The 27,982-nt window shown below is 42.5% G+C and overlaps 2 protein-coding genes across 5 annotated transcripts in view; one reads left to right on the top strand and one right to left on the bottom strand.

Annotated features, from left to right (window-relative positions):
- The window catches only part of acot9.1 (acyl-CoA thioesterase 9, tandem duplicate 1), a 93,696-nt gene extending 91,633 nt beyond the window's left edge, over window positions 1-2,063 (bottom strand). Inside the window, exon 1 of one of the 2 annotated variants that reach the window (XM_068040223.1) lies at window positions 366-2,063. The gene's annotated coding sequence lies outside the window, so the exon portion shown is untranslated. The remainder of the gene's footprint in view (window positions 1-365) is intronic. The other variant, XM_068040224.1, reaches the window with a different exon arrangement.
- Window positions 489-26,942, top strand: LOC137374333 (diamine acetyltransferase 1-like). 3 transcript variants are annotated; one of them, XM_068040228.1, is made up of 6 exons: window positions 494-878; window positions 8,398-8,449; window positions 8,538-8,621; window positions 21,461-21,562; window positions 23,653-23,693; window positions 26,303-26,942. In XM_068040228.1, exons 1-6 carry the CDS (start codon window positions 813-815, stop codon window positions 26,471-26,473), a joined length of 516 nt encoding a protein of 171 aa, XP_067896329.1. In that variant the 5' UTR covers window positions 494-812; the 3' UTR covers window positions 26,474-26,942. The 3 variants fall into 3 exon arrangements, with proteins under 3 accessions (XP_067896330.1, XP_067896329.1, XP_067896331.1); XM_068040230.1 differs by lacking the exon at window positions 494-878 and adding an exon at window positions 2,073-2,195; XM_068040229.1 differs by lacking the exon at window positions 8,538-8,621 and having other exon boundaries at window positions 489-878.
- The last annotated feature ends 1,040 nt before the right edge of the window (window positions 26,943-27,982 follow it).

The following is a 27,982-nucleotide window of genomic DNA, read 5'->3' as shown; positions in this document are numbered from 1 at the left end:
GGTATGGTGAAAGACAAAGCGTTAGTACAGATAGGGTGTGAATTGACAGAAAACTGAACAAGCATAAACATGAAAAAAGTGGGTAAGCATAATATAAACAAACTAAAATAAAATAAACACATAAAAATGAAAAAGGAAAAAGAAAAAATAACTAAAACTAAAAAGGGGGGCCCGTCATGCTCTGAAATTATTGAACTCAAATGTTCAGTCTGAAATAAATCATAATGTGTTTTAGAAGTATTGGTTGAGGGATAAATACTGGCCAGGACACCAGGGAAAACTCATATACTTATTAAAAACATAATGTTAAGGGATCTTTTACATCCACCCGAGAAGATAGACAGGGTCTTGGTTTAAAGTCTCACCCAAAAGACGGCACCTGTGACAGTGCAGCACTCCCTCAGCACTGCTCTGCAAGTGTCAGCCTGGATTCTGAGCTGGAATCGAAGTGGGACGTGAATCCACACCTTCTGTCTCAGAAAGGAGAGAGCTGCCACTGTCATAAGCCTTTTCTCTCCTGAATGATTGATGCGTTGCGCTGGAAGTTCCTGCAATTCCAACTTGGTTTTTCTTGGTGTCAGTGCTGGGGCAGGAGGTGGGAGCTGTTGTTGGGAGGAGCCGGCTCTGCGGTTCACACTGCGCCTCTGGAAGCTGTTTATAAGCGGAGCTCACACGGGGAGTGGGACCAGGAGTGGGAGCGATCCCAGGCAGAGCGGCAGGCTGACTAGCGGGACGCGGATGAAGAAAACCCTGCTCCTACTCTACAAATACCGGGGCCTCCACAGAAAGGGAAAGAAGAGCAAGAGGCGAAAATGGCCAGTTACACTGTCCGGCCAGCCACTCCCCGGGACTGTGCCGACATCCTCCGCCTCATCAAGGTTAGCTCTGGATCCACACTCAACTCGGCTTGCTTCGCATCCCGATTCGCTCCGGTCCGACTGCTTTACTCGTTTCACTGGCCCCGATTGTGCTGTTGCTCCGGTTCCGTTGTTGATCCACTTCACTTGGCCCCAGTTCCGTTGTTGACCCGGTTCTGTTGCTGATCCAGTTCATTTGGCTCCGGTTCTGTTGTTGATCCAGTTCACTTGGCTCCCGTTATGTTGTTGATCCACTTCATTTGGTCCCAGTTCTGTTGTTGCTTCGGTACGATTGTTGATCCACTTCTCCTGGCTTCGGATCCGTTGTTGCTCCAGTTCTGTTGTTGATCCATTTCTCTTGGCCCCGGTTCTGTTGTTGCTCCAGTTCTGTTGTTGATCCGGTTCTGTTGTTGATCCACTTCACTTGGCCCCGGTTCCGTTGTTGCTCCGGTTCTGTTGTTGATCTACTTCACTTGGCCTCGGTTGTCATTGATCCGGTTCTGTCATTGATCCGGTTCTGTTGTTGATCCACATCACTTGGCCCCAGTTCCGTTGTTGCTTCAGTTCTGTTGCTGATCCGGTTCTATTGTTGATCTACTTCACTTGGCCCTGGTTCTGTTGTTGATCCACATCACTTGGCCCCAGTTCCGTTGTTGCTTCAGTTCTGTTGCTGATCCGGTTCTATTGTTGATCCACTTCACTTGGCCCCGGATCCGTTGTTGCTCTGGTTCTTTTGTTGCTCCGGTTCTGTTGTTGATCCACCTCACTTGGCCCCGGATCTGTTGCTGATGCACATCACTTGGCCCCAGTTCCGTTGTTACTTCAGTTCTGTTGTTGATCCAGTTCTGTTGTTGATCTACTTCGCGTAGCCTCGGTTCCGTTGTTGATCTGGTTCTGTTGTTGATCCACTTCACTTGGCCTCGATTCTGTTGTTGATCCACTTTACTTGGCCCCAGTTCCGTCGTTGCTCCGGTTCTGTTGTTGATCCACTTCACTTGGCCCCGGTTCTGTTTTTGATCCACTTTACTTGGCCCTGGTCTTGTGTTTTGGAACTGGGTTGCTAAGTTATAACCATTTTGATCCGGTTTGATACTGTCCATTCCAGTCCTGCTGGAGCCGCTTTAATCCGGGCCAGGGGAGATTGAACTCACCCTGTAGGAACCGAGCTCTGTCTTTCAATTATATCAGACTGGAGAGAATCAGACAGGCAGCTGACATCAAGGAGGGGACAGACAGCTGACATCAGCGACAGACAGGCAGCTGACAACACGGACAGAGGGGGCAGACAGACAGTTGACATCAAGGAGGGGACAGACTGCTGACAACAGGGACTGAGAGGTGAGATGGACGGACAGGCATCCAACAGCAGAGACTGGAGGGGTGTCAGTGGGGAGATAAATGGGTGGGTGGATACCCCACATCAGACTGAGGGCAGGGAGAGACAGACAGGCAGAGAGAAAGACAGAGAGACCCAGCCTGACAGAAGGAGCATGTTCACAGCACTAAACTCCACTCTCTGCCAGGGCTGTTCTGCTGATGGTCTATCCTGTTTACTTTGATTATACTTTATCCATAATCCATACTGTAATTTTCAAACATCCTGTCTGTGGATTTATGTTTAAGGGGTGTGATTTTCAAAGATATTTGTTCTCCTTTCAGGCTTGGGTAGGCCCCTGTGCTGTTTGAGTGAAAACAAAAAGAAAGAATTGCATTTTTATAGTGCCTTACATGATCTCCGAACATCCCAAAGCGCTTCACAAGAGTGCAGCCTTCTGTCTTAACTGTGGATGTCAGCAGATTAACAGTGCCAGAGAGCTGTTACATTGACTGCACTTTAAGATAAATATTTACCTAATACAATCATGTTCTGGAGCAACTTGTGAAATAGTTTCTGCACGTTAGTATGTGGTTAATGATTTCAAGGCAAAGAAACATTGTTGGCATATGGAGCACAACTTTGTTCAAGTGTTGCACAGTCCACATTGCAACAAAATAGGTGGTTGCTTTGTGATGGTGCAGTGTTCTACCTGATAATTGCATACAATTTACAATGCAGAAACAGGCCAGCTGGTGTTTATGCTCCACGCAAACCTCCTTGCATCTTAGCACCATATCCTTCTAATCCTTTCTTCTTATCTAGCTTTCTCTTAAATCTGTCTATGCTATTCACCTCAACTATGTCCTTGGTTGTGAAACGCTGAAGGACATACCAAGGATATGAAAGGTACTGCATAAATGCAAGTTCTGTCTTGAGCTGAGTTATTTGATTCTAGTCCCCAGTTTAGTAAACATGTACAAACTACTGCTTGAACTTTTCAACATCCTTTTGTGTTGTAATTTCTGGGGGGAAAATGTCCCCTTTTTGACACAGCATTTCCTAGTATAGATGAAAATATCTTGTCTGTTGTAATTAGTACCAGAGGAAGAATTGAGTTCTAGTTAGAAGTACTGAATGAAGAAAGATTCAGAGATAGATCTTGCACTTGTACAGCGCCTTTCCTGTTCTTGGTATGTCCTATAGTGCTTCACTGCCAATTAAGTACCTTTGATATATATTAACATATTGTTTGCCTTTGCTCCATGACCTTTTGGTCAGCTATGTGGCCTTGTCCAATCTACACCTTCTCCTTTGTTATCTCTTGCCCCACCCCCACCTCACTTGCTTATAACCTGTGACATTTCTAATATTTGTCAGTTCCGAAGAAGGGTCACTGACCCGAAACGTTAACTCTGCTTCTCTTTCCACAGATGCTGCCAGACCTGCTGAGTGGTTCCAGCATTTCTTGTTTTTATTTCAGATTTCCAGCATCCACAGTATTTTTCTTTTATATTTGATATGCAGTCATTGTTTTTGTAGGCAAATGCAGCCAACAATTTGCAAACAGCATGGCCCCATTGACAGCAATGAGATAAATGACCATTTGAAGAATGAATATTGGCAGGACACTGGGTAACTCCCTTGCTCCTCTTCTAATAATGCTGTGGGATCTTTGCATCCACCTAAGCAGGGAACTAGAGCCTCAATTTAGTATCTTGTCAAAAAGGCAGCAGCTGTGACAATGCAGCACTCCCTCAGTACTGTACTGAATTTCCAGTGTAGGTTGTGTGCTCAAGTGGGGGGAGGGGTGGGAGCTGGGGAGATGAGGAGACTTTTTTATGCAGCAAAGCTGTTATGGTTTGGAATACACTGCCTGAAAAGGTGGAGGAAGTTAAAAAGGAAAGCTTTGCGGGGCTATGGAGAATGATTGGGACTATTTGGATAGCTTTCAAAGAGCTGGCATAGGCAGGATGGGCCAAATGGCCTCCTTCTATGTTGTATGATTCTAAGTTCTGGAATGGAGCATGAATCCGCAACCTTCTGAACACTAAGCCAAGCCTAGTACTTAGCCGAGTTAGTAACCTGGATTTTGTGTTGGATAGCCTCATCGTTATTCCTATCAGTGCTCATCCGTTATTGAGGAGTAAATTGGACAGCAGCTTCCAGCGTCTGCACTTGTGCAGTTAAATGTGAAAATTGGGAAATTGCTGTCTGATTTTTCTCTCCTCCTCCTTCACAAGCTTCGCTGTACAGGTACGCCACCAAGAAATTCGACATGAGAACACATGAAGGGCGTGAAACTGCAGTGTTTACCCACTGGTTACTCACTAAACATGCCAAAAAAGTTGGGGTTTGTCCATTCAAGTGTAAATAAATTTTAAACAACGTGATAAGTCCTAATTTCTGCTAAACACATCTGGCACTGAAAATTTACTTTTAACAGTGTGGAGTCTCATCCCTTCAGATTTTAATTGAATTAAGTGAAGTTTAAATGAAGTTCAACACAGATAGATGTGAGGTAGTACATTTTGATAAGAAGACTAGAGGGGTCACTTATTACTTGGAAGGTGCGAGTCTAGATGGGGTAGAGGAACAAAGGGATCTCGGAGTACAAATACACCAATCAATAAACGTTGCGCCACAGGTTAGGAAGGCCACAAAAAAACCAAGTACTCGGCTTTATTTCTAGAGGGATAAAATTGAAAAGTAGGGAAGTTATGCTAAACCTGTATCAAACCTTGGTTAGACCATACATAAGAGTACTGAGTGCAGCTCTGGTCGTCATATTATAGAAAGGATATCGAGGCACTGGAGAAGATGCAGAGAAGATTTACAAGGATGATACCAGAAATGCATGGGTATACATATCAGGAAAGGATGAATAGGCTGGGTCTCTTGTCTCTTGAAAAAAGAAGGCTGAGGGGTGACCTAATATGGGTCTTTAAAATTATGAAAGGTTTTGATCAAGTGGATACAGAATGTTTCTACTTGTGGGGAAGAGCACAACTAGAGGCCATCAATATAATAAAAGCAAAATACTGCAGATGCATTCCTGGAAGAGAAGTGGCATTCTCCCAGTTTCTCTGTCTCCGACGGATCTGCTCGGATGATGCAACCTTCTATGACAGCGCTTCTGATATGTCTTCCTTTTTCCTCAACCGAGGATTCCCCCCCAGTGTGGTTGACAGGGTCCTCTACCGTATCCGGCCCATTTCCCGCAACTCTACCCTCACCCCTTCCCCTCCCGCCCAGAACTACTCCAGGGTTCCCCTTGTCCTCACTTTCCACCCCACCAGCCTCCACATCGAAAGAATCATCCTCTGCCATTTCCGCCACCTCCAGCGTGATGCCACTACCAAACGCATCTTCCCCTCCCTTCCCCTGTCAGCATTCCGAAGGGATCGTTCCCTCCGTGACACCCTGGTCCACTCCTTCATTACCTCCACCACCTTGTCCCCTTCCCACGGCACGTTCCCCTGCAATCGCAGGAGGTGTAATACCTGCCCATTTACCTCCTCTCTCCTCACTATCCAGGGCCCCAAACACTCCTTACAGGTGAAGCAGCGATTTACTTGTACTTCTTTTAATTTAGTATACTGTATTTGCTGCTGACAATGTGGTCTCCTCTACATTAGGGAGACCAAATGCAGACTGGGTGACCACTTTGTGGAATACCTCTGCTCAGTCCGAAAGCATGACCCCGAGCTTCTGGTTGCTGGCCATTTCAACACACCCGCCTGCTTTCATGCCCACATCTCTGTCCTGGGATTGCTGCAGTGCTCCAGTGAACATCAACGCAAGCACAGCCTGCCGGACTGAACATTGAGTTCAATAATTTCAGAGCATGACGGGCCCCCCTTTTTATTTTTATTCTTAGTTATTTTTTCTTTTTTATTGTTTATGTGTTTATTTTGATTTAATTTGTTTAGTTTGTTTCTACTGTGCCTACCCACTTTTTTCATGTTTGTGCTTGGGGCCAAGCTGTTCAGTTTTCTGTCAATTAACACCCTCTCTGTACTAACGCTTTTGTCTTTCACCACACCATTAACATATCGTTTGCCTTTGCTCCATGACCTTCTGGTCAATTATTCTCTGTGACCTTGTCCTATCAATACCTTCTCTTTTGTTATCTCTTGCCCCACCCCCGCTTTACTTGCTTAAAACCTATTACATTTCTAGCCTCTGCCAGTTCTGATGAAGGGTCACTGACCTGAAACGTTAACACTGCTTCTCTCCACAGATGCTGCCAAACCTTCTGAGTATTTCCACCATTTCTTGATTTTATGTTAGGCCATCAATATAAGATAGTCACCAAGAACTCCAATAGGGAATTCAAAAGAAACTTGTTTACCCAAAGAGTGGTGAGAATGTGGAACATTCTGTGGAACAGCAAGCACAGGGAGTGGTTGAAGTGAATAGTCTTGATGCATTGAAGAGGAAGTTAGACAAACATATGAGGGAGAAGGGAATAGAGGGCAATGATCGATTTTGATGAGGAAAGATGGGAAGAGGCACGGCTGGAGCATAAAAGCCAGCATGGACTGGTTGGGCCAAATGATCTGTTTCTGTGCTGTATATCCTATGTAATATGTAATTCTACATACTCATTGTTGGAGATTTAAAAAAATTTAAATAAAATATTTGTGCTCCTTCTTTCTGTCTTTGTCTCTCTATCTCGGCTATGGGGAGAAGGCGGAGGAATGGCGCTAGGTAAACTGCTCTTTCGGAGAGCTGCACAGACATGATGGGCCAAATGGCCTTATTCTGTGCTGTAACAATTCTGTGATTCTGTCTTTCAGATGAAACGTTAATCTGAGGCCTTGTCTGCCCCCTTAGGTGTGCGTAATAGATACCATAGTACTATTTGAAGAAGAGCAGAGGAGGTCTCCGTGGTGTCCTGCCCAATATTTATCCCTCAACCAACACCTTAAAATCAGATTGGTCATTATCACATTGCCGTTTGCTGGATCTTGCTATATGCAACTTGGCTGCCATGTTTCCTATGTTACAATAGTGACTACACTGCAAAAGTACTTCATTGGCTGTAAAGCATTTTGGGACATCCTGAGGTTGTGAAAGACGCTATATAAATGCAAGTTTCTTTCCTGAGTCTTGAGAGGAGTTGAATGAGTGGGGCCTTTTATAGAGCAATTTAATGAGCAGGATTTGAAAAAAAGTTAATCATGACCACGGTTTCAAATGAAATCATCATTACACAATAAGGATGCGGGCTGTAGATAGTAACTAATATACAAGGTCATGGCTGATGTCAGAAAGCACACAGCAGTGACTAATATCTGGAACAATGTAACCGGCAGGACAGTGATTGTTAAATCTTTGAAATTATTAAAGGGGATCTTAGATGTAGCAATGGGGAGAAATCGGAGGATTTTTTAAAAGGACTAGCAAGATGGGCTGAATAGCCTCCTGGTGAAACTTGATCTGCTAACCTGTCGGTGAAAAGATTTAATGTGTTTGGCATCAGTTAAAACTACATTAGCAAATTAGCTACAATAATTAGCAACACTAACTGCACTTATGTTGTGTCTGATCTCTTGCACGCATCACCAATTTTCAGCTGCCTAGACCTTAAGCTTTGGAGTCCCTTCCTGAACCTCTGTAGCTCTCACTTCCTTTATGGTGCTCTTTAGAATCTAACCTTTTTGACCAAGCTTTTGGTCATCTTCTCTAACCTCCTGTGTGGCTCAATGTCAAATTTTGTTTGATTTCACAGTCCCATGAACTACTTTGAGATGTTTTATTACATTAAAGGGACCAGATAAATTCATGTTGTTGTTGGACACAGATTCCCAAACTGGGGAGTGTGGAGTGGTGGGCGGCACACCAAGATATTGGGGCACCAGGAGCACATAGTGGCTAGGAAATTCCTCGAACCTGCTCCGAGTTCACCGTAACTTTTGATTTGTGTTGTTGGCTATCTTAAATTAGGGAAAAAAATTGTCTGCAAGATTAGTAAGCAGTAGGAGTTAGAGATTGAAATGGTGGCAGGACAAGTACATTAATATGACTGTATTTTAAAATATGAGAACAAAGTGATTTATTTGCAGCTGCAGTGATTTTCTGTTCTTGTACTATGCTAGCTATCCACAAGTCATTCCTCAAGAATGTAAAACTGAATGTAAACCCTTTGCATTTCTGAAATAGAATAATTGAGGTGTTTGAGGTTAAATATTCACCCCTCCTTTTGTGGTTATTTTCTAGGAGCTTGCAAAATATGAAGAAATGGAAAAACATGTGAAGTTGACTGAAAAAGGTAACAGTAATCGAGTATACAACATCTTGTGGCATTTTCCCCATAAAATCCTCGATGTATTGTGATGTGCCGGCAATTCATTTTGTAGATTTACTAGAAGATGGCTTTGGGGAACGTCCATTTTATCACTGCCTTCTTGCAGAAGTACCAGCAGAACATGTGACTCGTCAAGGTAGAATTTACTTTGTTTTGCTTGGCACAACTGAAGTTTTGTGCTTTCGGTGTGGCCTTTGCATTTATTTGGTTATCTGTTTCAGTAAATCCATTAAGGAAGCATGACTTTATATAACCCTGGTGCAAAGCATGTATTATCAAAAAGGCTTCTAGAAATTTGTGTTGACATCAATATTGGATGCGCTATTTCTCTACACATGCTGGCTGTATGTGATTTTGGAAAGGTTATCATTTCTAACATTGTTTCCAAAAAGGTCCATAAATGCTGCGTATCAAATCAGTTCTTAGCTTGTCTAGTGAGAATTGATTTTTTTTTTCTGATTAACAAAAACGGTTTTCTTTTTCAGATATCTACACAAAGGATAGATATATTTAATGTATTAAAGGAAATTGTTGGTTAACTAGTTGAGAGGCTACCAATTTTATGAATGCATTCGTAGACCAGACTAGATAAACACTGTGGTGTTGTACCCTGGCCGTTCCTAGTTCTGGTGTTAATATTGTTTTGCAAATATGTTGGGGCCTTTCATATTGGTCTTTTAAATCGGCATCTGGATCCAGTTTCCATGGCAACTTTGAAGGCCTTATTTGGGTTGGGTCTACAGGTCTGCTGTAGGGTTAAGGAAACTGGATTTAACAGCATGAATGCGGAGTACCAACTTCTCAATCTGCCTTAAGACCAATCTGAAAGCAGCTTTGTGTGGCAGTAGAAGATTCCTGTAAAGGTTTGTGCATGCTGTATAATCAAGTATTGTGTTCTTGTAATCAAGTCAAGTTGACTTGGTCCAAAGGATGAGCTCGATGAATTGAAATTACTTAAATATGACATTTACCTTTTTTAATATCTGGTTCTTGTTTTTAATAATGTTGAATGTATTCTCTTTTAATTTATCCCCAATCTTCAGGTTACAGTCTTTAGCTTCGCCATGTACATGGCCGTTGGCGTGTACATGGGTAGGCGGGCTGGTAACTGAAAGATCCATTAAACATTAGATGATCTTGATAATGGAGGTAAGGCCCAGAGGTACATGCTACCTGCAATTTTTTTTTTTAAAAAGAGGAAGAAGGATAGCGAAAGCATGGTAGATCAGAACTGTTGCATACATTCCACTTCCAAAAGTGCCCTTTAAAAAGTCGGCAAAAGTGTTCAATGAGGTATTCTGCCTTTTGTGAAATTAAGCCGTCGTGACTAATTACAGTTTTGTCAGAGTGAGGAACTCTGTAATTGGCATAATTGTGACTGAGATGGACTCATGGCATCCTTCTGATCTGCCATGTTAGAACCAAAATGTTAGTTAAACAATAGTTTTAAATACTTGTTTAAATAATGAATTATTTTAATCCATGGTTGAACAGTATTTGTCGAATCCTTTTGATGGCATGTATGTGCCTGAACTATACTTGTTACAGGTTTCGAGCTGTTGTTCCAGTGGCTAGTCACATCTTGATATATGTTTGCTGAGATGCTTAAAAAGAATTATCTGCTGTTTAGTGGTTTCTAAACATATATGTTTTAAAATTAATTTAGTAAGTGGTTATGTTATTGAACTAGTAATCGAGAGGCCTGGACGAATAATAACAGGGGATAGGAGTTCGGATTTCATCATGGCGGTTTGAGAAATTGAATACATTTCATCTGTATAAAAATCTGGAAATTAAATACCTCCTATCAGTAAACATGGCCACGAATCCATTGGATTGTTGTGAAAACCGAAATGGTTCACTAATCTTTTTCAGGAAGGAAACTTGCTGTCTTTACCTGAGTCTCACCTATGTCTGACACTAGTTCCACACCAACATGGTTGATGCTTAATTGTCCTCTAGGGTGGCTTAGCAAGCCACTCAGTTGTATCAAACCTTAGGCCAATTAGCAGTGGCAATAGATGCCTGCCTTGCCAGCAACATTACGTTCCATGAAGTTTTTTAAAAACGTTTTTGAGGTTGAGATCCAATAAAATAGGATGTTGCCTTAAACTGCCTGCCCTCTCATGTGGATCTAAAAGTTCCCATGGCATTATTTGAAGAAGAGCAGGGTAGTTTTGGCAAATATATCTCCCTCAAGTAAAAATGATTAATCTGATCACTTACCTCATGGCTGTTTGTGGGACTCTGTTGTGATCACATTGACTGCATTTCCTACATAACAGTTGTTACGACAAATGCAGGAGGACTGCACTGTTTATTCTAGTCCCACTTCTCCACAGGTCACAGCATATATATTTTAAAAAAAATTTCCCACTTACTGTTACGGTCAATCATGTACTCTATTTTTCCCAGAATAGAACACACTAAACAGGTTTCTTTAATGAACAACAAAATTATCAATTTATTATAAAAGAAGTCTTAACTAGTAGTGAAGTAAAGCATAAGCACACAGATTAAAATTTTAAAGTCCCCCTTTTTTACCTTAGCCCTGCACACTCTCTCTCACTCACAAACACACACACTGTGTCATACATGGCCCCCACCTGCCAAGAATGAGGCACATTAATTTCACCACATGAACATTGATTTTAAACTGTTACTGGAGTACAGAAAGAACTTGCTTTAAAAAAAAAACAGACCCTTGACTGGAAAGACATTTGCATATTTACAGACAGTGCTTAAAAGGGATAAAAGACCACTCCCTGCCACATTCAATCCACAATGGACTTTTGATTACCAGACGTTGAAGGTGGAAGAGCTAGCATTCCAGGTTGACTGCTAAGATGCCGAATACACAAACAGATGTGGTCACACCCGCTAGTCACATGACTAACCTGTTGAGCCACCTGAGCTTTTTGAATTTGAACTTGCCACAGAGTTTTGAACTGGCAGAAAGCTGTTTGCTCCTAGATTGAAAAGACCTCTCATGTTTGGCTCGCCGCAGCCTCTCCTGTCTGCTTCCATCTCTTTCTCATGGAAGTGAAACTCACTGAAGGTACATGAACCCCAAGAGAGAAAAGCCTCCTACGCTGAACAAGAATTCACCAAGGGAGCTCAAAACACGGTGTGTTTAAAATTAAATCCTGTTACGGTAAGACCAGGTGAAGGCTGAAAGGGACCCCTAGACACCTTTCTCACCTGGTCATAACAACTGGTTAACCGGAAAAATAAAAGGGATTTTTTAAAATTCAGAGCTCTGTTACAGACAAAACAACACTTGGGCTGAATACTTGCTCATTCCTGAAGAAATCAGCAGATGAGATATGTTGTGTTCCAAAACTGGCATACAGTCTAACTTCCAAGAACATGTAGACACGTCACTGGGATCTATTAGAACAGTTCTGTTCAGGCAGTGTTGAGAATTAATTTAGTAGGCTTTCTTCAGAGACAGGAGATGAGATGAATTGACACAGTGAACTTCTCAGGGTCTTTTTAAAGGGTTGCTGGAAAGCGAGCTGGGTTGTGGTCTTCTGTATTTCCTTAACACTTCTTCAGCAGACTTGACTTTATCTCACTCCGGAAGGTAAAACACACTGACACAAAAGCTTGTGAGTTTTCTGCCCTTTCAGGCGCGCGCTGCTGCTCTTGGACTTGTCCAATCAAGGGGCGCCTGTCATTTCTCTGCCCACTTCTTCCCCTGTTACCAGGATTTCTGTTCTATTTTTAACTTGAATCATATGAAACCAGTAAACATTGTGGCCAAACCAGTTCCTTCAGTGTCTTCTTAATAACTCTTTAAAAAAAAACTGATCCAACATTTATTCAGTTTGACTATTAATTCCTTAAAAAAAGTTTTATCAAAAAACACAACCACCTTCATAACACCTCCACCCTTGGAGAAATGATGTGCCATTTTTAAATGCTTTTTCATTACAAAGTGTATGAAAAATAGAAGATAAAAAATTTTAAAACAGATTTTCACACATACTCATTCACTCTTTTCTTGTAATTGATACAATTCTGCTCTGTACCCTCTTTCATTCAGATAACCCGAACAACATTAGATTCTCAATAAAGCATCTGCAGTAACATTATTTTTGCCCGCAATGTGGACAATCTTCAAGCAATATGGTTGTAATAGTAAACTCCTTCGGAATAGTCTGGCATTCCGGTTTTTAAAGTTTTACACGAAGCTTATCACCAAATCAGCCAACTGCAACTTTCCAAACTGAGCCCCCCCCCCCCCCCCACCCACCCCACCCAGTTGTTCCAAGTGAGGAATTGGGTAGGATTCTGCCTTTGTTACTGCATTAACTTTTCTGTAGTCTATACAGAGTCTAGTTGAACCATCAGGTTTAGGCACTAATACTACTGGTGAACTCCAGCTGCTTTGACTGTGTTCTGTAAGGTGGTTTTCCAACATGTATTGGATTTCTGCTTTTATTTGGGCCCGTTTGTCTGGACTTAAGTGGTAAGGATGCTGTCTTATAGGAATGGATTCCCCTACATCCACATCATGTGTGGCTAAGGTTGTACATCCTGGCTTATCACTACAGACTCTTTTAAATGCTGTGAGTAGCCTTATAAGGTCTTCGCAATGGTCTGCATCTAAATATGAAAGCATAGTGTCCAAGCTCCCTAGCAATTCAGTATTAGCTAATCAGATAGTAGAAGTTTCAATTTGAGAATTGTCTAGGCCTCCTGCCTCATCCTCTCTATCCCTTTCATCCTTCACTGTCCCTACTACATGACATACATGTGCTGGCTTATCCTCCTCCCGGTGGTGATATTGTTTCAACATATTGATATGACTCAGCCGATTCTTTTTCCAGTAATCTGGGTGTCAATCCAATAATTTACCAATCCTTTTGACGACTCTATATGGTCCACTAAACCGTGCTTTCAGCGGTTCACTCTGTAAAGACAGTAATATCCTGGTTGAAATGTTTGGGTCTTGGCATGCTTGTCTGCCCATTTCTTCATGGTTGTTTGGAAAGCTTTTGGGTGTTCCTGAGCCACTTTGCAGGCTCTCATGAGCCGTTCCGGAACACGTATATATAATCTAACACAGAAGATTCATCCCTCTGTTCCAAAAACTTTTCTTGAATTAGTTTTAGAGGACCTCTTCCCTCACGTCCATAAACTAATCCAAAAGGACTAAAACCGGTAGACTCATTAGGTGAATCCCTAGTGGCAAACCAAAGAAATTCCAGTCCTTTATCCCAATCATGGGGATATTCATGACAGTATGCCCTGATCATTGTTTTGAGGGTCTGATGGTACCTTTCTAAAGCTCCTTGTGTTGGTGGGTGGTAGGCTGAAGACTTCAACTGTGTTATACCCATAACTTACTGAAAATATTTTAGACATAAAATTGGAACCTTGATCCGACTGAACCTCAATTGGTAATCCATATCTCATGACGAACTGGGTTAACGTTTCTACCACTAGCCTAGCAGAAATTGTTCTCAAGCGAATGGCCTCTGGGAACCGAGTAGCCATATCCATGATAGTGAGTAAAGGTCCTACACAGTCTATCAACACCCTACGAAATGGTTCCCCAATAACTGGTATGGGAATTAGAGGTGCCGGTTTTATGGCAGGTTGCGGTTTTCCCACCATCTGGTACGTTTTACAAAACTGCACCACGTCCTTGGAAAGACCTGGCCAGTAAAAATGTGATTGATATGTGATTTGGTTTTCCAGATCCCCACATGTCCCACCATATGAATTTAATGCGCTAACCTTATTAGTTCCCGGCGATACTTTGGCAGTACCACTAACGTATGAACAACCGTCCATTCTTCATCCACAGGTCTGTGAGGAGGTCTCCATTTCCTCATCAGAATCCCACTTTTAATATAATAGCCTTCTGAAAGTCCTTTTCCTTCAGCTTCTGTTAGAGCTGATTGTGTCACTTTATTTAATTCTGCATCAGCTTGCAGAGCTGTGATCAGAGAAGACTTATTAAACATTTCCTTTGGATTGTCCAAATCCCCAAAGAAAGTTACAGATATTTGGCTATCTGACGGTGGTGCCGATTTTACCTCCAACAATGGCACTTGTTTAGCCATTGCTCAGATTACTACACATGAAGGAAAGTTCCTGAAACCTTTTCCTGTAACTGTTCTGTCTCTTTAACATCACTTGGTTTTCCCATGACGACTGGAAAAGCTACTACTTTCGCTCCAGCCAAATCATTCCCCGGGAGTAGATCAACTCCATCTATTGGCAAACTGTGGACAACTCCTATAGTTACCGTCCCAGACATTAGGTCACACTCTAAGTGGACCCGATACAAAGCTACCGGTATATACTCCCCGTCAATACCATTCACGAAAACTTTAGCGTTCAGTGCGCTGTCTGGTGGAAATGTTAAAAGGGTTTGGGTGGCTTCGGTATCCCTAATTATAATTATCAGTTTGCCTGCCTCACTTGAGGGATAAGGAGTTACTTTTCCTTTTGACAAGAATTCCTTATAACTCTCAAGTATCTTGTTCACAACCCCTGTACTCACATTGGTTTTTGTATTTGGCCTTGCACCTGCAGTCAGAGCTACAGCCTGATCTGTCATACTCCCAGTCAGGGCCCCTTTCACTGCATTGGCCTTGCGCACCCCAATAAGTCCCATGGGTTTACCCCACAACTTACAACATTCTGCACGAAGGTGACCTACCTTGTGACATTGCTAACATTTAGGCGTGCGGACCTTACTTCCACCCTTAGCACCTTCCTTTCTGACCTGAGGAGGAGATCCCAGGGCATTCCCAGCTGTCCCTTCTTGTCCCCAGCTACTTGCCTTCCTTTCACCCTCCCAAGTTCTATCCTTCTCAGGTTTGTGGGGATGATGGACAAAGGGTTTGGTTTTATACACAAGCTCATAAGGATGAGCAATTTCCGCTGCCTGTTTGGCCGTTGAAACCTTCTGGTTCTCTACATGGGTTCTTACTAATGGATGGAGTACATTTTTAAAATCTTCCAGGACAATTAGTTCCCTAAGGTTCTCATATGTGGCCTCCATCTTTAGTGCCATATCCAATGATCAAAATTAATTTGTTTTACCCTCTCAAATTCTATATAAATCTGCCCAGTCTGCGGAGATTCTGAAATTTCTGTCGGTAAGCTTCAGGGACTAACTCATAGACAGTGAGAATAGCCTTTTTTGCCATCTCCTCATAATCTGCCGAAACCTCCTCAGAAAGCATGACATAAACTTTAGGAGCTCTGCCCGTCAACTTGCTTTGCATAAGCAGTGTGCAGCTTTCCTTTGGCCACTTCATCTGTTTGGCTATCTTTTCAAAAGAAATGAAATATGCCTCTATATCCCTTTCCTCAAACTTAGGGAGGGCTTGCACAAATTTAAACAGCTCTCCATTGGGTCCTGAGCTAGAGACAGATCTTTCCCCACCAGAACTTTCATTGGAGTCAAGATCACTCTTTTGTCTTAGTTCCATCTTTTTTAATTTGAATTTCTTCTCTTTCTTTTTCCCTTTCCTTGTCCTCAAGTTCAAGTCCTTTTATTGTCAATTCTTTTTCAAGCTCGTGTTTTTTGAATTTTTTTTCCTGCTCAAGCTGCTTCATCTCTAACCGAATTTTAGCTAATTGAACTGCACGACCCTCTGGTTTACTTTCTTCTTTGTTGAATTGTAAATGCTATGCTATTACTTCAATTATGTCTGCTTTCTTAGCTCCTGGTTTTAAATCTAACACCAACAGTTCTGCCAGATCCTTTAGTTTAACCTTGGTTAAGTTCCTCAAATCGCTCAGGGATACATCCTCCTTCCCCAGAAAAGTCACAGCAACTATTAAAGACATGCTGGTAGAGTAAACTTTATTCTGTTGCACAAGAAACCTGGTTCTTTTTATTTTTCTTTTTTCTATTATTACTACCCCACTTACAATTGTATGTTGTCAGCGTTGGGTTTATCCCGGCAAGAGAGCCCCCAATTAATATGTTGCGACCAAGGTGGGAGGAGTGCACTGTTTATTCTAGTCCCACTTCTCCACAGGTCACAACATATATATATTTTTTTAATTCCCACTTACCGATACGGTCTATCATATACTCTATTTTTCTCAATGGAACACACTAATCAGGTTTCTTTAATGTACAACAAAATTATCAGTTTATTATAAAACAAGTCTTAACTAGTAATGAAGTAAAGCATCAACACACAGATTGAAGTTTTAAAATCCTTTCTTTTTACCTTAACCCTTCACGCATGCATGTGCACACACACACACACACACACACACACACACACACACACACACACACACACACACACACACACACACACACACACACACATGGGTTAACCAGGAAAATAGAAGGGATTATTTTGAAATTCAGAGCTCTGTTATAGACAAAAAAACACTTGGGCTGAATACTTGCGCATTCCTGAAGAAAACAGCTGATGAGATATGCTGTGTTACAAAACTGGTATACATTTTAACTTCCAAGTATACGTAGACAGGCCACTGGGATCTTTTAGAACAGTTCTTTTCAGGCAGTGTAGAGAATTAATTTAACAGGCTTTCTTCAGAGACAGGAGACGAGATGAATTGACACAGTGGACTTCTCAGGGTCTTTTTAGAGAGTTGCTGGAAAGCGAGCTGGGTTTAGGATTAGAACATTAGAACATTACATTACAGCGCAGTACAGGCCCTTCGGCCCTCGATGTTGTGCCGACCTGTGAAACCATCTGACCTACACTATTCCATTTTAATCCATATGTCTATCCAATGACCACTTAAATGCCCTTAAAGTTGGCGACTCTACTACTGCTGCAGGCAGGGCGTTCCACGCCCCTACTACTCTCTGAGTAAAGAAACTACCTCTGACATCTGTCCTATATCTATCACCCCTCAACTTAAAGCTATGTCCCCTCGTGTTTGCCATCACCATCCGAGGAAAAAGACTCTCACTATCCACCCTGTCCAACCCTCTGATTATCTTATATGTCTCTATTAAGTCACCTCTTCTCCTCCTTCTCGCTAACGAAAACAACCTCAAGTCCCTCAGCCTTTCCTCGTAAGACCTTCCCTCCATACCAGGCAACATCCTAGTAAATCTCCTCTGCACCCTTTCCAAAGCTTCCACATCCTTCCTATAATGCGGTGACCAGAACTGCACGCAATACTCCAGGTGTGGTCTCACCAGAGTTTTGTACAGCTGCAGCATGACCTCGTGGCTCCGAAACTCGATCCCCCTACTAATAAAAGCTAACACACCATATGCCTTCTTAACAGCCCTATTAACCTGGGTGGCAACCTTCAGGGATTCATGTACCTGGACACCAAGATCTCTCTGTTCATCTACACTACCAAGAATCTTCCCATTAGCCCAGTACTCTGCATTCCTGTTACTCCTTCCAAAGTGAATCACCTCACACTTTTCCGCATTAAACTCCATTTGCCATCTCTCAGCCCAGCTCTGCAGCCTATCTATGTCCCTCTGTACCCTACAACATCCTTCGGCGCTATCCACAACTCCACCGACCTTAGTGTCATCCGCAAATTTACTAACCCACCCTTCTACACCCTCTTCCAGGTCATTTATAAAAATGACAAACAGCAGTGGCCCCAAAACAGATCCTTGCGGTACACCACTAGTAACTAAACTCCAGGATGAACATTTGCCATCAACCACCACCCTCTGTCTTCTTTCAGCTAGCCAAAGCTCTAAATCACCTTCAACCCCATACTTCCGTATTTTCTGCAATAGCCTACCGTGGGGAACCTTATCAAACGCCTTACTGAAATCCATATACACCACATCCACTGATTTACCCTCATCCACCTGTTTGGTCACCTTCTCGAAAAACTCAATAAGGTTTGTGAGGCACGACCTACCCGTCACAAAACCGTGCTGACTATCGCTAATGAACTTATTCTTTTCAAGATGATTATAAATCCTGTCTCTTATAACCTTTTCCAACATTTTACCCACAACCGAAGTAAGGCTCACAGGTCTATAATTACCAGGGCTGTCTCTACTCCCCTTCTTGAACAAGGGGACAACATTTGCTATCCTCCAGTCTTCCGGCACTATTCCTGTCGATAATGACGACATAAAGATCAAGGACAAAGGCTCTGCAATCTCCTCCCTAGCTTCCCAGAGAATCCTAGGATAAATCCCATCTGGCCCAGGGGACTTATCTATTTTCACACTTTCCAAAATTGCTAACACCTCCTCCTTGTGAACCTCAATCCCATCTCGCCTAGTAGCCTGAATCTCAGTATTCTCCTCGACAACATTTTCTTTCTCTACTGTACATACTGACGCAAAATATTCATTTAACGCTTCCCCTATCTCGTCTGATTCCACACACAACTTCCCACTACTATCCTTGATTGGCCCTAATCTAACTCTAGTCATTCTTTTATTCCTGATATACCTATAGAAAGCCTTAGGGTTTTCCCTGATCCTATCCGCCAATGACTTCTCGTGTCCTCTCCTTGCTCTTCTTACCTCTCCCTTTAGATCCTTCCTGGCTAGCTTGTAACTCTCAAGCGCCCTAACTGAGCCTTCACGTCTCATCCTAACATAAGCCTTCTTCTTCCTCTTGACAAGCGCTTCAACTTCTTTAGTAAACCACGGCTTCCTCGCTCGACAACTTCCTCCCTGCCTCACAGGTACATACTCATCAAGGACACGCAGTAGCTGCTCCTTGAATAAGCTCCACATTTCGATTGTTCCCATCCCCTGCAGTTTCCTTCCCCATCCTACGCATCCTAAATCTTGCCTAATCGCATCATAATTTCCTTTCCCCCAGCTATAATTTTTGCCCTGCAGTATATACCTGTCCCTGCCCATCGCTAAGGTAAACCTAACCGAATTGTGATCACTATCACCAAAGTGCTCACCTTCATCTAAATCTAACACCTGGCCAGGTTCATTACCCAGTACCAAATCCAATGTGGCATCGCCCCTGGTTGACCTGTCTACATACTGTGTCAGAAAACCCTCCTGCACACAGTGGACAAAAACTGACCCATCTAAAGTACTCGAACTATAGTATTTCCAGTCGATATTTGGAAAGTTAAAGTCCCCCATAACAACTACCCTGTTACTCTCGCCCCTGTCGAGAATCATCTTCGCTATCCTTTCCTCTACATCTCTGGAACTATTCGGAGGTCTATAAAAGACTCCCAACAGGGTGACCTCTCCTCTCCTGTTTTTAACCTCGGCCCATACTACCTCAGTAGACGAGTCCTCAAACGTCCTTTCTGTCGCTGTAATACTCTCCTTGATTAACAATGCCACACCCCCCCCCCCTTTTACCATCTTCTCTGTTCTTACTGAAACATCTAAATCCCGGAACCTGCAACATCCATTCCTGCCCCTGCTCTACCCATGTCTCCGAAATGGCCACTACATCGAGATCCCAGGTACCAACCTATGCTGCAAGCTCACCCACCTTATTCCGGATGCTCCTGGCATTGAAGTAGACACACTTTAAATTAAGTTCTTGCTTGCCAGTGCCCTCTTGCGTCCTTGTAACCTTATCCCTGACCTCACTACTCTCAACATCCTGTACACTGGCACTACAATTTAGGTTCCCATTCCCCTGCTGAATTAGTTTAAACCCCCCCGAAGAGCACTAGCAAATCTCCCCCCCAGGATATTGGTACCCCTCTGGTTCAGGTGAAGACCATCCTGTTTGTAGAGGTCCCACCTACCCCAGAAAGAGCCCCAATTATCCAGGAAACCAAAACCCTCCCTCCTGCACCATCCCTGCAGCCACGGGTTGTGGTCTTCTCTCCTTCCTTGACACTTCTTCAGCAGACTTGACTTTATTTCACTCCAGAAGGTAAAACACACTGACACAACAAACAAAAGCTTGTGAGTTTTCTGCCCTCTCAGGTGCGCGCTGCTGCTCCTGGACTTGTCCAATCAAGGGGTGCCTGTCATTTCTCTGCCCACTTCTTCCCCTGTTACCAGGGTTTCTGTTCTATTTTTAAGTTGAGTCATATGACAACCAGTAAACATTGTTGCCAAACCAGTTCTTTCAGTGTCCTCTTAATGACTCTCTTGAAAAAAAACTGGTCCAACATTTATTCAGTTTGACTATGAATTCCTTTAAAAAATATTTTTAACAAAAAACAGAACCACCTTCATAACACAGTGATTACACTCATTGGCTGTGAAATGTGTTGGGATGTCCTGAGGATGTGAAAGGTGCTTAAAATGATGATCATTGTGTTTAAATCCCTTTATGGCCTTGCTGCTTTTTTCCTTTGTAGGCACTTCAGTCCTACAACATCCACCTCACTCACCCCAAACTGTCCATTACTCTCTCTGGTCTTTTGTGTAAACCCACCCTCACCCCCATCTCTTTGTTCTGTCTTTGGCGGCAGTGCCTTCATCCATCTAGGCCCCACAGTTTGGATTTCCCTCCCTAAATCTCTCAAAGGTAGCACTCTTTTTTTCTGAGTCAGAAGGCCGTGGGTTAAGTCTGACTCAAGACATGAGCACATGGTCTAGCTTCAGTGCAGTTCTGAGGGAGTGCTGTACTGTCATAGATGCCGTTTTTTGGATGAAAAGTTAAACCAAGGCCCGTCTGTCCTTTTCAGATGGATGTGAGAGATCTCAGAGCACTATACAATGAAGAGAAGTTCTGATGTCCTGGTGAACTTTTATCAGTCCAACCAACATCAGTAAAATAGATGATTTGGTCATTCATCAAGTTGCTGTTGGTAAGACATTGTGCAAATTGGCTGCAGTATTTTCTACATTACAAAAATGACTAACTTCCAAAGTACTTCATTGGCTGCAAAGAATTTGGGACATCCTAAGGACATGAAAGACAATATCGAAATGCAAGTTTATTCTTTATTTCCCAAAAGCTGCATATATTTTACTGAGTGCATACAAAGGACTATAGGGACTCAGTGTAGCGTTCTGTCTGTGTTTTGGTGATGCATTATTCAACCCTTGAAACTGATGTATCTGATATCCTTTTTTAGGACACAATATTATTGGATATGCTATGTACTACTACACATATGATGCTTGGATTGGAAAATCACTATACCTTGAAGATTTCTATGTAATGGAAGAATTCAGAGGTAAAATAAAAATTATATTTTTTGGCAAAGAGGCTTGCTAAGTAAGGCTAATGCTTGTTTGCAACAGGTGCACACTTTTAATCTTCGTATGTCATTCAAATTGTTTTGTTAACTTCAACTACAATATGCATTTATAAAGCGCATTTCATGTAAATTAATGTTCAGAATATAGTACAGGTACTTATACCATTTCCTAGTTGTAGATCTAAAGAGTCCAGCAAGGAAAATATGTTGTTTCTGCTTGTGATACGTTTACCTCTGAGTCAGAAGGTGTTGGGATCAATTGCCAGTGCAGGGTAATAAGTGAATTAGACTAATGGAGGTGCCGTTTTTTTCAGATCAGATGTTAAACAGAGGCCCTGTCTGCCTGCTGAGGTGGATGTGAAAAAGATCCCATGGCACTATTCAAAAGAGCAGAAAGTCCTGGATGATACCACCAAAAGCAGATTAACTGCTTGTTGGACTTACTTGCTGTTTGTGGGGCCTTGCTGTGCGCAATATGGCTGCAGTTTTCGCTTTATGTAGCGGTGACTGCACTTCAAAAGTAATTCATTGACCATTAAGCCCTTTGCCTGGGGACATTTTTTTTATTTGTTTCATGGAATGTGGGCGTTGCTGGCAAGGCCAGCATTTGTGGCCCATTGCTAATTGCAGTTGAGAAGGTGGTGGTGAGCTGCCTTCTTGAACCGCTGCAGTCCACCTGGTATGGGTACACCCACAATGCTGTTAGGGAGGGAGTTCCAGGATTTTGATCTAGTGACAGTGAAAGAACGGCGATATATTTCCAAGTCAGGATGGTGTGTGGCTTGGAGGGGATCTTGCAGATGGTGGTGCTCCCATACGTCTTTCTTTCTAAGTGGAAGAGGTTATGGGTTTGGAAGGTGCTGTCAAAGGCAGCGTGGTGAGTAGCTGCAGTGCATCTTGTAGATGGTACACACTGCTGCCACTGTGCATCAGTGGTAGAGGGAGTGAATGTTGAAGGCGGTAGATGGGGTGCCAGTCAAGCGGGCTGCTTTGTCCTGCATGGTGTTGAGCTTCTTGAGTGTTGTTGGAGCTGCATTCATCCAGGCGAGTGGAGAGTATTCCATCACACTCCTGACTTGTGCCTTGTAGATGGTGGACAGGCTTTGGGGAGACAAGAGGTAAGTTACTCGCAGCAGAATTCCCAGCCTCTGACCTGCTCTTGTAGCCACAGTATTTATGTGGCTAGTCCAGTTCAGTTTCTGGTCAATGGTGACCCCCAGGATGTTGATAGTGGGGGATCCAGCGATGGTAATGCCGTTGAATGTCAAGGGGAGATGGTTAGATTCCCTCTTGTTGGAGATGGTCATTGCCTGGCACTTGTACGGTGCAAATGTTACTTGCCACTTATCAGCCCAAACCTGAATGTTGTCCAGGTTTTGCTGCATTTCTACACGGACTGCTTCAGTATCTGAGGAGTTACAAATGGTACTGAACATTGTGCAATCATCAGCGAACATCCCCACTTCTGACCTCATGATAGAGGGAAGGTCACTGATGAAGCAGCTGAAGATGGTTGGGCCTAGGACAAATGTTTAAACGCTGTATAAATGTAAGTTTGTGTGTCAGTAGTTGAACTGAATGTCACAACTCAGATAGCCAGATGTGAAAGATAGAACTGGAGCCTCATCTTTATACACTTACAAGCTTCTGTTTGCAGAGCCATACATTACTTATCATGCATCTCTAATCCAACAACACCTCTTTCAGTCTGCTCCTGTTTATGTGAGCACAGTTGAGTCGCCAGTTAATGCCCACTACCTGAATACAATTAAATACACAATTGATATACAATTAACACTGAAGACCTTTTGGTGCAAACTCTTTGACTCATGGACAAGGTTTCTGAATGTATAATCAGTCAATCATAGGTCATACATCCGGTCGAGTGCTAGTTTATTATTCTCTGGTAAATATCCCAGGGAACAACAGAAAGTAAACAAAATAACTATTGAGGCTTTCAGAGGAACAAAGTCCCAATGTGACCAACTGTTTGTGCATTCCCTGTTTAGTCAGTTTTATTTGGACAAATTGGATAGCTTCTCATGATGTTTTGGATTCCTTTGCAGGGTATGGAATTGGTTCAGAAATTCTGAAGAAGATCAGTCAGGTAAAAAAAAATCTTACTGATTATCTTTCTCACTAATAATGAGAAAGGCAGTAGGAAACCTCAGACTTACCTTTTCGTCCCGTGTACTTTCCTTTTTTTCTTTCTGGCTACATTTTGCTTCAAGGGAAGAGAAGGCACAAGCAGTGCTGTTGGGGGATACAGCTATCCAAACCTCCTTTTTGATGTGAGAGCAGTCTGTTGTGCTTTTGAGATTAGGCTGATTTTAATGTTGACAAGGAAGACTGGAGTAGCTTTGCCTCTCATTGACTGTTGTTGCCAGTGAGAAAAGGCGGTAGCAGAAAATCGTCACTGTTCTGGTACACAAACAGCTACAATAAAGCCTTAGACCTATACTAAGTAGAATGGGAGATACACTGGGATTGCAGTAGTTGGAATAAGGAGTGTGGCAAACCAGAAGCATGAAATATTGGAAGTAGATGGAAGACGTGGCAGAATAATGAGTCCATTTTCTCCTCCTCTTTTGCCCCCTACCCCCACTCCAATCACACAAACGAAATGTCATGGTTCAATTACAGCTCTAGATTCGAGGCCTGCTACCCAACCTGAACCCGACGGGACCCGGCGACATGTGTCGGGTTCGGGTCGGGCTGAGTCCAGATTGAGCCGGGTCAGATCGGGCCGGACACACACGGTAAGTGCTCTGCTGGTAAGTATTAAAAATAAAAAAATTTACCTGAGCTGGGAGTCCAGGCCGAAACTGAGTCTGCACAGTGAGCGAGTGACGTCACTATGACGTCTCGCGCATGCGCTGCAGGTTCGACGTCAGGAATGTAAGTAAAGGGATGGTCGGGTCGGGCTGACTAGTGGCGGGTTTGGGTTGGGTCGGGTCGGGATCAGGTCAAAATCGAAGGGACTCGGGACGGGCTCGGGCCCACTGTGGTTCGGTCGGGTTCGGGTCGGGTTCTTTTTCCTGACTTAAAGCAGGCCTCTACTCTAGATACTCTTGGGATAAGACTGTACTGTCTTTAATATACAAGTTCCTTTTTTTTTCTCCCAAGGTTTAATTTTCCAAAGTAGGAATGTTGATGTTGAGCAACTGAAACTTGGTGTTCTATTGAGCTTTCCTGGGTTATGTATCGCTTGTGGCAACTGCAGAGTAACACTCTCTCCTATCTGTCTCAGTAATAGTTATCACTGTGATGCAGTACATTTTGACCAACTACGTGATTGACCAAGGTTGCCAATTATGTGGTGGACTCAAAGATACCAAGGGCCAGATTGAGACCAGCTGGACTCACTTCATTTGGGGTCCTTGCATTTGGCAGAGAAGTTTCCATCCCATCAATCTGGGTTGAAATGCTAACCCAAGTGCTACCCAGTCTTTTCTTTTTTTAATGCTAAACAGTCAGTTGGTCATATAACCTTTGATCAGCAATCACCTGAAGGTCATTTTTTTTATTTATATAAAGAGTGGTGGATTGGTGGAAGACATAATAGAGTCACAGACAGCACAGAAGGAGGCCATTCGGCCCATTGAGTCCACACCAGCTCTCCATGATTCATGAAGGATGGAAGAATGAGGAGAGTCAGTGTTAATTAAATGATATTATTTTAAAGGAGGTGCAGGAACAGAGCCCAAGGTTTAAAGTAGAGAAATCTTTGAAGGTGTCAGAACAATTGAGAAGGCATACAGGATCCTTGGTTTTATCAATAGAGGTACAGAGTACATAAGCAAGTAAGTTTTGCTAAACCTTTATAAAGCATTGATTAGGCCTCAGTTGTTCAATTGGCAGATATCCATTCACCAAAATCAGGAAGCAGGCTATGATCCACAACTGTTTTATTCTCAATCCACCCATTCAGTGCAAATACCAGTTTCTACTCTTCCTCTATGGACTAACTCCCTATCCAAAAGTAACTGCCTGATTGGGGAAAAACCCAACCCTTAAATACAAGCTGCAATGAGCATCACCTTTTCTCTATTAACTCTGAAGTAAGTCCTGGTTAACTAAAGGGGCCAGCATTTTCAACATTGTTATCAGCTGCAGTATTGTGTTCAATGCTGAGCACTCTTCTTTAGGAAGGATGTTAAGGCCTTGGGGGCAGGTGCAGAGGAGATTTACTCGAACGGTACAAGGGATGAGGGACTTTGGTTACATGCAGAGGCTAGAGAAGCTGAGGTTGCTCTCAATGGAGCAGTAAAAGGTTAAGAAGAGATTTAATGGAGGTGTCCAAAATCATGAAGTGTTTTAAGTTAAATAAAGGGAAACGTATTCCACTAGCAAAATGGTTAGTGGCTAGATGACACTGATTTAAGGTAATTAGTAAAAGAGCCAGTGGGGAGATTTGGAGAATTCTTTTGACGCGAGTTATTATGAGCTGGAACAGACTGTTTGAAAGAGTGTGTAAGCTGCAGCAATAGTAATTTTCCAAAGGAAATTGGATAAAAACTTGAAGGGAAGTAAATTGCCAGGCTGTGGGGAAAGGGCAAGGGAGTGTGACTAATGGATAGCACCACCATAGGCACAATGGGCTGAATGGCCTCCTTCTTTTGTGTGAATTTTTGATGGAGCCGTAGAATAAATTGCCACATGATTGTGCTTGAGGGAATGAACTAATGTTAAGAGTAAGCTTTGCTCTGTTTTCAGACTGCTGTGCAGGACCACTGTGGTAGCATGCATTTCATCGTAGCAGACTGGAACCACCGCTCAATCGACTTCTACAAGAAGCTTGGTGCTGCAGATCTGTCCAAAAAGGAGGGATGGCATCTGTTTGAGATTCAGAAAAAGCACTTGGTTAAAATAGCAACTGAGGAATGAGTGCTTCTTTGAAGAGTGAAGTCCAAATATGTTCACATGACTCTTCCCAAAGAAACTTAATTGAAAGTTTTACATTGTTTTTGTAGATTTAAAACCTCAAATTTAATTGTTTCTCTGCATAATATAGACTCACGTTCTGAAAGGTAATCATTTAGCAATGTTCTTTTTATTAGAATCCGTATTGCAGTCACTTTATGTCATTGAACTTGAGCTAATCAGTTGTCTTCTGGTCCAATATGGTATATTGTTGCGATGTTTATAAATCCTGTAAAAAGAAAATTAGTAAATTGCAGATCAACGCTGCTTATGCTGATCAAGAGTTTTTCTGCAGTTAGGAAATGACATGCTATGATATAAGCCATGTTTTAGTATGTATAGCTTTGTATGGATACAGTGTCAATATGGAGGAATGTTGTCCATTTCTGAGTGTGTATATATAAATAAAACAACGGGCTTATGTTTTACCAAACTGCTGCTTGTCTCCAGTCCAAGGAGACTCTTCCTATTATTTTAACTGTAATTACATTATCTTTTGATGAGGATCTAGATATTCTTACTTAACAGCATGAAGAATAAAATTCAGAAGTTAAGCACCTCCAAAATATGTATTTTAGAGGGAAATTAGTGCATAATGTCACTTTGGATCAGGAGCACACTTGCTTCTGAGCCAACGCATCATATGTTCAAACCTTACTCCAGGATTTGAATGCATAATCCAGGATGGTGCTCCAGTTCTGCAGTCAGATGAAATGCTAAACCAATAAATCTTTGTTTGGAGATGTTAGTTGAGGGATAAATGTCAAAGTCATAGAGTTATACAGCACAGAAACAGGCCCTTCGGCCCATCATATCTGCGCCGGCCATCAAGCACCTAACCTAAGCCCTTTTTCCAGAACTTGGCCCGTAGCCTTGTAGGCTATGGCATTTCAGCTGCACAGGGAGAACTCACCTGCTTTTCAAAATAGTGCCATAGGATCTTTCATATCTAGCTAAGAGGGCAGTTGGGGCCTTTCTTTAATGTTTAATCTGAAAGACTGTGCCTCTGACAGTGCAGCACTTTCTCAGTACTGCAATGGAGGGTCAGTCTAGATTTCGTGCCCAAGTCTCAGGCGTGGGGCTTGAACCATGACCTGACTCAGGTGAGAATGCTACCCACTGAGTCACACCTTACACAAATTTCAGTTTGATTTGTGGGTTACTTCTTAATATTTGTTTTGGAGGCTTGGATATGGTTCAAGGCTACTTGCCTAATTTTTAATAACTATAAGAAAATTGCACAACAGTATATCAATTTGCAATTTGCAGTGCATCACTAATTTACAGCCTATTTCAGAAAATAATGTAGAGAAATCTCTCTCATATTTTGTGGTAGGATTAGAGTTCTCCCACCTCCTAATAAAGATCCATTATTACAGTATGCTGTACACACAGGGCTGCATTAAAATAGCCATATCAAAATAACAAGATGTTAACTTGCATTTATTTTTGTATCGTGCCTTTAACATAATA

The sequence above is a fragment of the Heterodontus francisci genome, chromosome 10, assembly GCF_036365525.1.
Source record: "Heterodontus francisci isolate sHetFra1 chromosome 10, sHetFra1.hap1, whole genome shotgun sequence".
Lineage (NCBI taxonomy): Eukaryota > Metazoa > Chordata > Chondrichthyes > Heterodontiformes > Heterodontidae > Heterodontus > Heterodontus francisci.
The sequence above is the reverse complement of the archived record's forward strand: the minus strand, read 5'-3'. Positions and strand labels throughout refer to the sequence as shown.

What these genes read in the sequence shown, in the direction of transcription:
- LOC137374333 (XM_068040228.1), top strand. Translation starts at nt 813, where the DNA reads ATGGCCAGTTACACTGTCCGGCCAGCCACTCCCCGGGACTGTGCCGAC. An exon ending in ACATCCTCCGCCTCATCAAG is followed by an intron (nt 879 to 8,397) that starts GTTAGCTCTGGA and finishes GTTATTTTCTAG; the next exon opens with GAGCTTGCAAAATATGAAGA. An exon ending in TTCTGAAGAAGATCAGTCAG is followed by an intron (nt 23,694 to 26,302) that starts GTAAAAAAAAAT and finishes CTCTGTTTTCAG; the next exon opens with ACTGCTGTGCAGGACCACTG.